At 35.5% G+C, this 14,578-nt stretch overlaps 1 protein-coding gene across 1 annotated transcript; it reads right to left on the bottom strand.

Moving 5' to 3' along the window:
* Positions 1-511: 511 nt before the first annotated feature.
* On the bottom strand, positions 512-14,375 carry mtx1b (metaxin 1b). Its single transcript, XM_048201114.1, has 8 exons — positions 14,219-14,375; positions 8,590-8,659; positions 8,166-8,245; positions 6,042-6,134; positions 4,259-4,441; positions 2,919-2,995; positions 2,662-2,819; positions 512-1,051 (listed from the first exon to the last, which is right to left on the bottom strand). The coding sequence occupies exons 1-8, from the start codon at positions 14,297-14,299 to the stop codon at positions 840-842; spliced, it is 954 nt and encodes a 317-aa protein (XP_048057071.1). The 5' UTR covers positions 14,300-14,375; the 3' UTR covers positions 512-839.
* Positions 14,376-14,578: the final 203 nt, after the last annotated feature.

Below are 14,578 nucleotides of genomic sequence, written 5' to 3'. Positions count from 1 at the left end.
ACAAACACTTTGTAAAGATCCATTTTGAGGGTTATATTAGCTGTGTGAACTTTGTTTATGGTGTTTAAGGCAAGCGCAAGCTCTTGGGGCGTGGAGCACGAGATTTAAAGGGGCCGCATACCCTGAATCGGCGTATTTATAATGATAGGCAATTAAAAAAATTTTATAATAATAAAAAAAAAAAAACTATGGGGTATTTTGAACTGAAACTTCACAGACAAATTCAGGGGACACTTAAGACTTATATTACATCTTTTGAAAACATGTTCGTCGGCACCTTTAATGTGTTTACATGCTGGGCAAAATCAGGGTAAGGGCCTAAAATCTAGCTGTGTCGATCGGTTTATGCAAAAAAAAAAAAACAGTAAAATCATTTACATGACCACATGCACTGTCAGCTTATTAAACATTATCATGTTAATAAGTAAGATCGTACATGTAAACGTGCTTAATGTTATCCAGGTTAAACATTTTTTGAAGTGGTATCTTTACTTGAATGCAGACCAAGAGATAAAACAGAGAGATATCTTTTAATGACCTGAAAATCAAAATTCCTGTCTGTGCAAGACCTGACAAAATTTTACAGATTACTGGAGAATAACGATAATAGTAACAATTATATTAACAATAATTAAAATAAAAGGAAAAAAGCACCAATATGGGGCTCGCTTGAGGCTACATCAAGTGAGCGATTCTGGCAGAGCGCACTCATGTATGATGAGAGATTAAAAAGAACTGAGGTAATATGTGCAGCTCCGCTCTGAATGGCAGGTGAGCTAGAATGTGCCTGTCCCTAGTGGCACCCATCCCCCTTTTCCCTTTGCATTTAGTCCTGTAATTTAGTCCTCATCTTCTTCATCCTCATCATCATGGCTAGAGTTCTTCAGCTGTGGCCGCTCACGCTTGATCGTAACAATCCCAGTGAGGATGGCGTAACCCAGCATGGCTCCCACAGCAAACAAAACAGAAAGAATCTGGTTACGGCGCTTGTGGGGCTCGTTGTCGATGTCGTTGCTATCAGGCTGAACATGAATCTTTCGACCTGGTGCCTCTGAAAAAGGGGAAGGTAAAGTTTAATATGGTTAGTTTCAGCAAAAAGGTTAATGTTTATTTGAGTCCCCTTTAATTGAACCAAACTCAGACCCCTTTAAATGGACCAAAAATTGAACAGAAATAAAAAGAACCCAGTTATCTTTGCATTTACACTATTAGAGGTCATAAAAGGAGGCTCAGATCTAGTTTACTTTCCATTCACATCAATGTTTTTTATAACCTTATGAAAATAAATTAAAATATTAATTATGATTAAAGGTCCCGTTCTTCGTGATCCCATGTTTCAAACTTTAGTTAGTGTGTAATGTTGTTGTTATAAATAAAATCTGTAAAATTTTAAAGCTCAAAGTTCAATGCCAAGCGAGATATTTTATTTAACAGAAGTCGCCTACATCGAACGGCCAGTTTGGACTACATCCCTCTACTTCCTTCTTTAATGACGTCACTAAAACAGTTTTTTGACTAACCTCCGCCCACAGGAATACACAAGAGTTGCGTTTGTAGAGTGTGTTTGTCGCCATGTCGTCGAAACGCTGTTATTTTCATCCCGCAGTCCAATCACCGGGTCTGATTCCGGCTCAAATTGATAGGGTAAAATTAAAGACACGTTTACAATAACACTGAGCGCGTGCATCTCCACGTTATGGTAAGAGGCGTGACTTTTCCGGGCACGGTGCGCTCAGAGCTGTCGAATCACAACACAGGAACCGCTGGCACAATCAGAACTCGTTACGTATTTCTGAAGGAGGGACTTCATAGAACAAGGAAGTCATCAGCCCGTTTTTATGACAGTGGAAACAGCGGTATACAGATAAGTAAATTATGTGAAAAATACTGTTTTTTATGGTTTTTTACACGCGAAACATGAACACATGTTATATTGCACACTATAAACACAATCAAAGCTTCAAAAAAACACGAAAAACGGGACCTTTAATAATATATATATATATATATATATATATATATATATATATATATATATATATTATATTTATTTATTTATTTATTTTATTTTTTTTTTACACACATTACTAAAATTATTATTATTATTAATTTATGTTAACCGTTTTAAAATTAAATGATTAAATTTTAATATCATTGTTATTAATAATGACAAAATTAAGGGACGTTTTTGGTACTATTATTCATATAATATGCATATGAATAATAATACCAAAAGAACTCTCTTTAGTTTAACATTCATGATTATTATTATTAATAATTTGTATTATTATTCATTTAAATTAACACTTTACATTAAATTATTAATTTGTATTATTATTATTATTGTTGTTGTTAATACTTTTAATATATTATAATAAATATAATATTAGGCCTACTACATATAACAATAACAACAACAACAACAACAACGCATTAATAATCACTTAATTTAACCATATTAAATTAAATCACAAGTTAATCTTTGGTATTATTATTTGTATTACATTCATAATATTTATTAACTACTACTACTACTACTACTACTACTACTACTATTCATATAAATATTAATGATGATAATAATAATAATAATAATAATAATAATAATAATAATAATAATAATAATAATAAGAGATCACAATTTAATAAAACAATATCCACCTCGTGAATCAGAGGGGAAGTAGAGTACTAGGATGTTGGAGCAGTACTGCTGCAGGTTGTTGAGAGAGCTGAGGTGCTGCTGGAGCTTTCCATTAGGCAGTTTGATCTTCAAAAGAGGAGCCAGGTGTGCAAACACATACGCATCCAGCGATGAGGGACTGAAAGCACATGAAACATCATGGTCACATATGCACATTCTCTCACACATACACATACATGCACAAATTATGCAATTACACACAATTGGTGTTGCTTACGAGTCTCCAAAGAAGAATTTTTGTGACCCCAGTCTCTGCGATAGAAGGGTCATACATTCAAATGCATCGCGATAAAGCTACAAAGCAGAAACAGAAACACAAATATTAAGTTTCAATCAATCAAAACTGCTGACATTTTTTTTTTGTAAAAAAGGACAAGTATATCTGTTTTTTCTCACAATTCAAAATTAATTATAGTTTTTTTCCATACAGTAGCCTTCCTCTAAACCCACCAAAGCAGTGATAACATGAAGAAATGTTGCTATGGCAATGAGTCATCTGATCTGACCCAATTCTTTCTATGTTGTGTAAACATGACAGAGATACTGCACAATTGTCCAGGAGTGTCTTTGAAACAAATGCAGACCACCAAGAGACTGTCCAAAACAAAGCCCACATATAGAAGTTGTTCTCATGGTTTGAATGTAACAGCTTATATTGAGCTAAAAGAATCTCTCAATTACATAAATTTGGATAAGTTTTTACTTTAGCATACATTATGCCTTTACTGCATAGATTAGTGTTAAACTACACTATTAAATAGTGAAAGCATTTTAGAAAGGATGTATTTATCCGTTTTCCAAATTTTTTGTGGAAAAATGTGATGCATTATGTTTTTCCAGAATTCTTTGATAAATAGAAAGTTCAAAAGAACAGCATTTATTTGTAATATAAATCATTAAAAGGTTAGTTCACCTAAAAATTCTGTCAGTTCAAACCCGCAAGACATTCGTTCATCTTCGGGACACAAATTAAGGTCTTTTTAATAAAATTTTTGTCCCTTCATTGACAGTCTACGCAACTACCATTTTCAAGCCCCAAGAAAGGTAATAAAGACATCATTAAAGTAATCCATGTGACTCTAGTGGTTTAACCTCAATTTTATGAAGCGACGCAAGTGCTTAGTTTGCACACACACACAAAAAAAAAAAATTACCACTTTATTTACAAAATACATAGTACAAAATAGTTTTTACTACATTTCTGAGGCTTGAAAGTAGTAGTTGTGTAGGCTGTCAATGGACAGAAACCTCTCCGATTTCATTAAAAAGATCTTCATTTGTGTTCCGAAGATGAAACGAAAGTCTTACAGATTTGAAATGACATGAGGGTGAGTAATTAATGACAGAATTTATTTCTAGGTGAACCAACCCATTCATTTCTAAAAAAAATTGATTTTATTTTTTTTAATCTTACTGATCCCATACCTCATACCTTTCTTTTAAACATTTCCTTCCTTATAAAAGTGTATGACATCAAGAAGATTTTAAATTTTAATTTATAGAAAGAGAACATTTCAACAGAACTAAAATCTTCAGCGTTTATTCTTCCCCTCTCACCTCTTTCTCCAGCTGTTCACCGGGCTCCAGGACTGGGTCTCCCCTCACGAGTCTCAACTTCTCCAGCTGCTGGCTGTGAATGCGGTTGGGTAGCAGGAAGTTGAGAGGGAAGGGGATGTTTTCTGCATACCAGCATCGTGTAACATCCACATAGTTTTTCGAATCTATCCACAGTGTGTAGACCTACCGAGACAGAATGGTTCAGGGACATATGAAGTTTCTCAGAACTCCAATTAAGCTCCACTAAAACTGTTAAAAACAGGATGTGCAGCACATCAGTAAACATGATTGGACTAAATCGCTTGATTCATATGGATTAGTTTTACGATCTCTTTATGAAGCGTCAAAGTGGTAGTTGCAAAAGCAGTCAATGGACAGACAGACATCTCACAGATTTCATTAAAAAGATCTTCATTTGTGTTCCGAAGATGAACTTGTAAGACTTTTGTTTGGAACGACATGAGGGCGAGTAATTAATGACAATTTTTTTTTATTTTGCGGTGAACTAACCCTTTAAAGGGTTAGTTCACCCAAAAATGAAAATTCTGTCATTTATTACTTACCCTCATGTCATTCCACACCCGTAAGACCTTCGTTAATCTTCAGAACACAAATTAAGATATTTTAGTTGAAATCCGATAGGGAGCAATGGACACTTCCTCTCTCAAGATCCATAAAGGTACTAAAAACATATTTAAATCGGTTCATGTGAGTACAGTGGTTCAGTATTAATATTATAAAGCGACGAGAATATTTTTGGAGTGCCAAAAAAACAAAATAATGACTTATTTAGTAATGGCCGATTTCTAAACACTGCTTCATGAAGCTTCAGAGCATAAATGAATCAGTGTATCGAATCATGATTCGGATCGCGTGTCAAACCGCCAAACTGCTGAAATCACTTGACTTTGGCGCTCCGAACAGCTGATTCGACACACTGATTCATCTGTGCTCCGATGCTTCCTGAAGCAGTGTTTTGAAATCGGCCATCACTAAATAAGTCATTATTTAGTTTTTTTTGGCACTCCAAAAATATTTTCGTCGCTTAATAATATGAATATTGAACCACTGTACTCACATGAACCGATTTAAATATGTTTTTAGTACCTTTATGGATCTTGAGAGAGGAAGTGTACATTGCTCCCTATGGAGGCCTCACGGAGCCATCGGATTTCAACTAAAATATCTTAATTTGTGTTCTGAAGATTAACAACGGTCTTACGGGTGTGGAACGGCATGAGGTTAAGTAATAAATGACAGAATTTTCATTTTTGGGTGAACTAACCCTTTAAGACGCTTGCTAAACACTTGTATTATGTATTTCTATGTGTTTTGGACAGTTGTTCATCCAACCAAATTTAAATTAGGCTTTTCACTTCATCTTTGCTCTAGGTTAAGCCACGTTTCAATTTGAAAAGCATTAGCAAAACAAACACTGCTGCATTTTATGCAACTTCCATAATTAATCATACATTTTAATACAGCCTGGTTTGTTGGGTCGGATTGCTTTCTTTCAACAAGCAAACCACTCCAGTTTTTGCTTTTAAGTGGGCCGAGACAATGACTGCATTTCTCAAAAGCATCATAAGCCACCAATGGTCTCTATGATCAACTTTTGAAAAATGCAGCACACCTCGTTCAAGCAATCTCAGGCTGATTTTTATGCCCAGATATGCCTAAACGAACTCAACTAAGGAAGAAAACCTGCCAGGTTCCGAAACAAATGCTTCAAACGAGCGGGGTGTGAAAATGCCCTTATTGTCTTTTGCAGCTCTCTCCTCACCAGTGCAGGTAGCAGTTTCTCCTCCAGTAGAGAGACAAAGGCAAGCGTATCTGCACCCTCCTTTGCTGATAGGTCATAGTCTGCATTGTACTTCTGAAACACAAGAGACAGACTATTATTTAACTGCAATTTTCAAAAGCACTCATCACATTTGCATTGAATGTGTTCATCTGTAAGGGTGAAATAAGTGACTAACAATCAAAGCAGCAGCTGCAGTACAACCGCAGTTGTTAATGTGACTGTTAACAGTGAATCTAACTGACCATGATGTGTTTAGACATCTCTGAATGTCTACCACTTTGCCAAAAACTCTCTCAAGGATTAAATGGATAAGATGAGGAAAGGTTAAGCAATAAAATTAGCCAATTTCCAGAGTTCTTTCATGGGAGTAACTCGGACATGCTGTGCATGCTCTTAGTTCACCACTAACAAGCTATAAAGGCTCATGCCATACCCACCGCCTTTACAACACAAACCAGAAGCTGTTATTGGGAGACCGTTCTCAGTCTCATGACAGCTACAACAACTAATATGACCAATAAAGTCAAAAATAATCTCAACTATTTTATTTGTCAACCTGTCAGGATACTCCTTTAAAATTTCCTGCAAATATTTGTCACATTTGTCTAGCAGTAGGGCTGGGGGATATATCGCATGTGATTGTCACGCACATTTTGTCAGTAAATGCCACAAGGCACGCAATATCGCGTTCATTATCGAAGGCGATTCATCTGCGATATGAACGCGATATTGCGTGGCTTGTCAGTGAACTACGGCTCTGTCTATTAAATGCCGCTCCATTTGAAAGCAGGTGATGGCGATTTAGCGGTAATCAGGGAACCGGCTTTACTGACAAAATGCGCGTGAGAATCACATGCGATATATCCCCCAGCCCTATCTAGCAGATTAAATTTTTACCTCATGTTTCATATCCAGGGTTCATTTTTTTTTTTTTTTTTTTTTTTTTTAAACAAATGTGCCAGATTTTTCCATTAGGATTTTTCAATAATCAGATTTTTGGGTGGATTTCCATTTGTATGTCAGGTAACAATCTTTTGAATTATATTTATTTATCATTAGCATACAGATGTATTCAGTAGTGTAAAAAATTGGTGGGGGTTATATTATCAAATAAGAGTGTCAGTGGACCGACTGATGTCATTAAGCTAGTTTTTTCTCTACATAAACTAGCAGCAATGAATTATGCAATACCATTTAAGATTAGTAAGATGTTTTTTTTTTCTTATACTCACTCAGGATACATATTTGATCAAAATACAGTACAAACAACAATATTGTAAAATATTACAATTTAAAATAACCGTTTCTTATTTGAATATATTGTAAAATGTAATATTCCTGTGATGGCAAAGCTGAATTTTCAGGAGCCATTATTCCAGTGTTCAGTGTCACATGATCCTTCAGAAATCATTCTAATATACTGATTTGATGCTTAAAAAACATTTCTTATTATCAATATTAAAAACAGTTGTGCCGATTAATATTTTTCTGGAAACTATGATTTCTTTTTCTTTGATGAATAGAAAGTTCAATACAACAGCATTTATTTTAAATAGAAATCTTTATAAATCCTTAATATGTGTTTACTTAATATATAATATGTTTGTTTGTCTTTTAATATATCTATAAAATGTCTTTACTATCACTTTCAGTTCAGTATCACTTTGTTGTATCTTTGCAGAATAAATGTATTCATCTCATTTAAAAAAATAAATCCTACCGACCCCACATTTTTGAACGGTGGTGTAAGTTATGTTAGATATATCTGGGTATGTTTCCAGGTCTAACTCCAGATGTCATAAACAACTTCCTTTTAAAAAAGTTTCAGAACAGCTGTCTATACATCACTCAACACCCTTTCACAATCTACTTAGCATCTGCTCATAAACTGGTTCAAGGAAAATCCTTCACCTGTTTTCTGAGGATGCAGATCTTGATTTAGATGCTGAGGAGCTTTAGGGTCTAATCCTCACCTGTTGAGTGTATATATATATGTGTGTGTGTGTGTGTGTGTGTGTGTGTGTGTGTGTGTGTGTGTGTGTGTGTGTGTGTGTGAGAGAGAGAGAGAGAGAGAGAGAGTGTTCAGGTCATTAGGCCGTTCACCTGTTTCCGGAGATGAATGATGATCTTACTGGGTTGGGAGATGCTTCCTTCTTCCCTAGTCTTCAAAGCAGGCAGAGTACCTGTTGGAGGAGGAAATAACTCACAAGTTAACCCCTACTGGAGAAAACTGCCTTAAATTTAACACCTTAAGTGCTAGCGTATTTAAACCTAAGACTCCGCACACAGGGTTCCAAAAGTCGGTGGAGGCTTGACACATTGACCTATGAACTGTTGAACTCTGACCCAAACTGAAAGAGGGTGTAATGAGGACTCTAAGGTTCCCTCGTACAGCATATAAATAAGCTGTCATTCAGTCTTCAGTCCTTGGCAGTAGCTCACTTTAACAGCTTGATGTATCAGATGACCATTGAAGTCTGACATAATTCTGGCAGAATTTTGGTTTCTGCACTGCAGGTAATCTCACCTGTAGGGCTTCTCCATGGGTTGGTGATTTTGTGAACTTTGAGAGGAGCACCAGCAAACTTTGCATAGGCCTTGGAGAGAAAAAAAAAAGAACATGGAATTAACTCAGTTATCATTCATGCAAAGATAAAAATGAAAAGGTCTTACGCAACAGAGCACAACAGTTGAATTCTGGAAGTAAAATCCCAATCATTTATCAACAGAGAAATAGTTTTTCATATAAACATGAGTAGTTCTTACAAATTATGATAACCATTTGTAAATTATCTGGTCCTTGGAGTAGCAATCATTATGTTGTAATTAGTAAAAAAAGTCAAACATATTCTTAACGTAAACAAAATGTTCATATAAACATACAAGATGCTATAATTTATAACATTATAGGCTATATATGAACATGGTTGTTAGTAAAAAGCTTTTTGTTTTTATTAAAGTATTTTTTTCTCTTTACTTTTTGTCCTTATTGAATATTCTTAATTTTTTTTTTTCATTTTTCTATTTTTCATTTTAGCTTACGTTTTAATATTTTTGTTGTGTGTATGTAATTTGTACAATTTTTTAATTGTCTATATAGTTTATTAATTTCAATTTTTTTATTTCAGTTTTATTTTTAGTAGTATTACATCAAGTTAAACTCATTGAAAACGAGAGAAAATTTTTAATTTTGCCTTAGATGACAAAATGTGTTAAATTTTGTTTAATTATTTTATCTCAATTAATGTTTATTTAACTTCAAGTAACACTTTTTATAGTTTTAGTTTGCTACAATAACCCTGGTGTGAATTGAATTTTTAATGTATTGAACATAAAATGAACATCATGTAATTGACCCTAATATAAGTAAGCAATAAGGTACAAGAAGCTGTGCTGTATCGTGAATAGGTCACGGCTGAACGGCGTTGTTAGGCACGACGTGAGGCGGAACGCCTGCAACCCCTTCAGTCGTGACTTATTCACGATACAGCACTAAAACGGTTACCACACAATGCAAATATTAAAGCCAAAAATATGTATCAATGCAACTTTCATGAAGTAAACTTTCACTAAAGCCTTCCTTCTGCTGGAATAAATAGTCCCTGACTGTGAGCAGCAACAGAAGTTATATTATTATGCTATTAGATGGCGGCAAAGACTGTCTTTATGAGTGCGTCAGTCAGTAGCGAAGACTTTTACATTGAAAAGACTAAATTGTTGTGAACACGTAACAAGAAGCAACTGACAAATGCTTGGACTAGTACTGTCAGTCACGGGAAAACCCCTTAACTGTTAAAAGGACAAGATAATACGTCAGACATTTAAACATTTTTTATTATGAACATAGGACTGACCTGAAGGAAAATGCTAAATCTGAATGCAGGTAATAAACTCGCTCACTTGAGCTTTTTCTCACAATACTCTTCTACATAATACAGTAAGCTTCAATGAACAATATCAACTGAGAACAGTTTATGTTGGTTAGAGTGGTTGCTAAGGGTGTTGTGTAATGATACACAGAACCGTTGGGTGAAGCGGTCATAGCCGTGTTTTATCGTGATTAAAAAACAGCTATTGACCAATCAGAATCAAGGACAGGAACTAACCATTTTATAATATGTATTATGGCACAGGTGGAATGCTGTATTGACCAGTTAGCAAACCCAAGCTATGCATTTGATGAAAAAAAGCTATATTAATTTATAATATTTAAAAAAATTGCAAGCCTGTCATTGCTTCCTCAAATGAGTTGAAATTTGCTACATTGCTATTGAGACATTTCTGTGGGGCTCAACGGGTAAGTCACTAATTATGCCGTCCAAAAATGTGCTGACTTGAGTTAGTGTCTAGGAGGGTCTTGTGTTTGCCAATGGGGGAGATCAAATTCTGGACTCACTTTTAGTAAACAAAATTTTGCAGTCAGCTGCATTAAATTGAACATGAAGATGGCAATTATAACTCACACATTTATGAAAGTCTGAGCAAAGACGAAGGTAAGAAGAAAATATCAGATGAGAGAGAACTGATGTAGTCGCTCTTATTTCCAACCAGTCACAAAACTACCATTAAAGAACATCAAACAGCAGCGCTGCCGCTCTGTAAATTCCAGTGTGGTTTGAGGCTCTTGACTGCCGTGCTGAGATGGTATTTAGCAGGAAAAGAATTCATGGTGTTATCTTTTCTTTGTTTATGGAAAACTAAGAGTACAAGTGTAATAGCATGTTTGTAACAGAAATGAATTGTGTTTCCAAAATACAAGACGAGATGGGACAATAAAAATTTAAAACAGTAATGATAGACAAGCTCACATAAACATAACATCTTTAAGATTACGAGTTGCATGGCTGCAAGCACCGCTGGTAACCGGAGAAGTGCCCTGAGAAAGCGTCTGGATGCAGTTAAAGTAATGCTCATGTCTTTCAATCTCACACACAAGCCAGCTGCCCCACCTATCCATGAGCTACTGGTCTTAAAACCTTCATTCATGTTTTTTTAACATCGTCTGCACATTTATATGCATACATTTGCGGTCTGACTCTGAGCCAATGGGTCTCTGAATGTCTGAAATTTGAAATTTCTCAATCCAAGTAGGTGGTTCTTTTAACTTTTTTGTGCCTTATGCCTGTATTTTATTAATATTTTATTTGTGTTTCACTTTCCATCTGAATTCTGACTTGTGTTGTGATGCAGCCTGAATCATAATCGCACCATGTTCGATCATTGGCCAAAGGAGAACTGCCCCCAAACTAAGCCTGGTTACTCTCAAGGTTTTTTTCTTTCTCCATTCTGTCACCTGATGGAGTTTGGGTCTCTTGCTTGCATAGTTGGGGACACTTAACATTCAATAATATTACTGATCTGACTGTACTGACGCTGTTGTATCAGATCTGAACTGAGCCGGATGATGACATCACTGTTTACTGAACTGAGCTGGCCGATGACATCACTGTTTACTGCAGAACTGCTTATAGAATAAATGAATTTAATAATTGATGATATTTACAACGGAACTGAATTAACACTGAACTGACTTCATCCAAACAACAGCTGAAATGCATCATGCATCACTGTAAAGCTGCTTTGAAACGATATTGTACAAAGCCCTATATAAATAAAAGTCACTTGACTTAACTTTTAGTTATTTTTGTACATCAAGTCAAACTCAAAAATATGGCATAGCCAGGGAAAGATACATTTTTGTACACAAAAACAGCTGGTTGGAGTGCAACGGAATGGAACAGAATGCAGGGGTTTCAAAGCATGTTTAGAGTGCTATTTATTGTCATCACACACTCTCATAGGAAGTATTTTACATTTTGGTCAATTGGTGGCAAATTCGTATAATCTCATCCGTAGATGGGTTAGGTTGAGGGGTGGACCTTCATGCTTAATCAAGAAAGCATTTAAGAATTGTGCGGTGTCAAAAATCTACTGAAAAACAAGTAAATATATTTAAACATAAATAGATACTATAAAATTAAAAGACATTTCCTTTAAATGTATAACACAGCTTTTTAATGAGGCAACAACATATTATATAGAATCCTGTTCTGTCCTTTCTTTGCGCAAAAGTATTATAATATAAAAGGCTCCAGTTCAGAGCGGCACAAAGCGTTTATGCGCATCCCGTGTGCAGAATGATGTGCTTGAAGCAACATAGAGTCACAGCACGCAGCGTCTTCTTGTTGGAAAGTTCAAAGCACAACGGGAAAAGATATTAGCTATATTTCCATCCAAAGTTGCAAATTTAACTTGTGTGCAAATTTGGAATATCGCATAAAACATTTGCAAATAAAGCACCGTTTACATCCAGTAGAGTCGAAGAGAACAAAATCATCACTTCCAGATAATTTGGGCTAAATATCATGAAAATAAAATGGAAGTTGCTGCAGTAGCAGCGAATGTATTTAATAATTTTCTTATATTATAAATTACTTGTGCCTCAGAGTGACCAAACCAGCATTTCAGATGTTGTAAGATCGCAATAAGATCGGACCATTGGTAAGCCCAGTTAAGCTGTCCTATCGCAGTCTTTTTTGATGCGCATCAAGAAATATATTCTATAAAAGTGCTTCCATCATAGTTTTAGTCATGTTTTCATATAGCATGAAAATTATCCAACTTAGTTGAGCGCATAAGGTTTTGTTTATGCGCATTTTTAGAATTTATGTGCATCTTTGTATTTCCATCCAGCATTTTTTTTTTTATGAGACATCCCAAAATGCGCAGAAAAATAGGTGAATGGAAAAATATTCTGTACGCAGTTGACGCAGTGAACGCAGTTCAGCGCTTCCATGTTTATGTCCGAACAGTGCATGGGTGTGATGCTTCCGCAGGAGCCGGCCAATACTGAGCCGTTGTTCTGACATATTGTTTTTTATACTTAGACTGGAAACAAGACAAAAATGCTAAATAAGAAAGGCATTTTTTGCAGTGAAACCAGTTCAGGCTAAATGTATTCAACACTAGAGTTGTGACTGACTAGATTTGTGCCATTACTTGATTTGTATAATTGCCTAGTTACACATAGGCAGTTAATTCATAGTGAAACAGTCATTGAAGTTATTCAATGTTACATGAACAAAAAGAAACCATAGAATGAATAAACAGCAGGATCACTATTATCACTCTCACTGCATGGCCATTCATGTTGAAAATAGGTTTCAGTTATTATCCTTGTTCTGAAGTTTCATTTCTATTTTTTCTGTCATTGTCGAGAAACATGAGAACCTCTCGGTTAGTGTTTGTTTTTGAGTTTAGGGAGTTTGGATATCTGCACTAAGGGACCCTTCACTGCCTAGTATACACAAACTGTTGGCTGTTTAGACAGCTGTGCCGGACAGGCAGATAATCCTGTCTTTCTCTACTATCATCCACACCGAGTAGTATACACAAACAAAGACAAGTGATAATAGACACACATGACCGCTGCACGCCATTACTGACATCTTCTTTCTTTCTTGTAAAACAATGGGAGTTTTATAGTAGATGTGAAAACTCAGCATCTCTCCTTTTAAGGGAGGGATGTATGTGTATGTGTGTGTGTGTGTGTGTGTGTGTGTGTGTGTGTGTCAGGAGGGGGTGGGGGCCTTGGGGGGGGTTAAGTAATGTTATTAATGATGCTTAAAGGGACAGTTCACACAAAAATGAAATTTCTGTCATCATTTACCTCAAGTTGTTCCAAACCTGTATACAATTTCTTTCTTCTACTGAACACAAAATAAGATATTTTAAAGAATATAGGTAACCAATCAGTTACTATGTAAGTCAATGGGGCCCATCAACTATTTGGTTACAGTCAATATTCAAAATATCTTCTTTTGTGTTCAGCAGAAGACAGAAATTCATGCAGGTTTACAACAACTTGAGGGTGAGTAAATGATGACAGAATTTTCCTTTTTGGGTGAACTATCCCTTTAAATTACTGTAATTGTTAACCACTGAACCAACAGGAAAGGTTTGACATATTAAAGAGTTTAAAGTATGAACGCATAAACGTGTGATTTTGGCACCATCAATCACGCGTGCTGTAAAGTCACCTCCCATTTCTCCTGAGAACCGACACACACAAGTACAACACATTTACGACAAATACTGCAAAACATAAGACAGAGGAAACTAATGTGATATCCAGTCAACCAATCTGTTTTTCTTACCAGCACAGTTAAACACTCGACATCTACTGAAGGTAATCCATAGTCGCCTTTCCAACAGAACAACTCCAAGGGAGCAGCCATATTTGAGAGACTTTTAAGTGACTTTTCACCTGGAAGTACTGCGCTCTATGGTTACTATTGGCAACTGTAAGTTGATGTGTGGTACCACAAGTTTATATTTAAATTATGTATGATGTATGATGTCTTTTCAACCACTTATTAAAGCAATAAACGCTAAAACACTCCTTGCTTATTACTAGTATAAAACGGCAAAATGACACCAATCCAATAGACAGCACGTGAGGCAGTTTTATATCAATGATACAATATTCCTCCTGTTGTTGATATATAAACATTTCA

The sequence above is a fragment of the Megalobrama amblycephala genome, linkage group LG9 (assembly GCF_018812025.1).
Source record: "Megalobrama amblycephala isolate DHTTF-2021 linkage group LG9, ASM1881202v1, whole genome shotgun sequence".
Classification (NCBI taxonomy): domain Eukaryota; kingdom Metazoa; phylum Chordata; class Actinopteri; order Cypriniformes; family Xenocyprididae; genus Megalobrama; species Megalobrama amblycephala.
The sequence above is the reverse complement of the archived record's forward strand: the minus strand, read 5'-3'. Positions and strand labels throughout refer to the sequence as shown.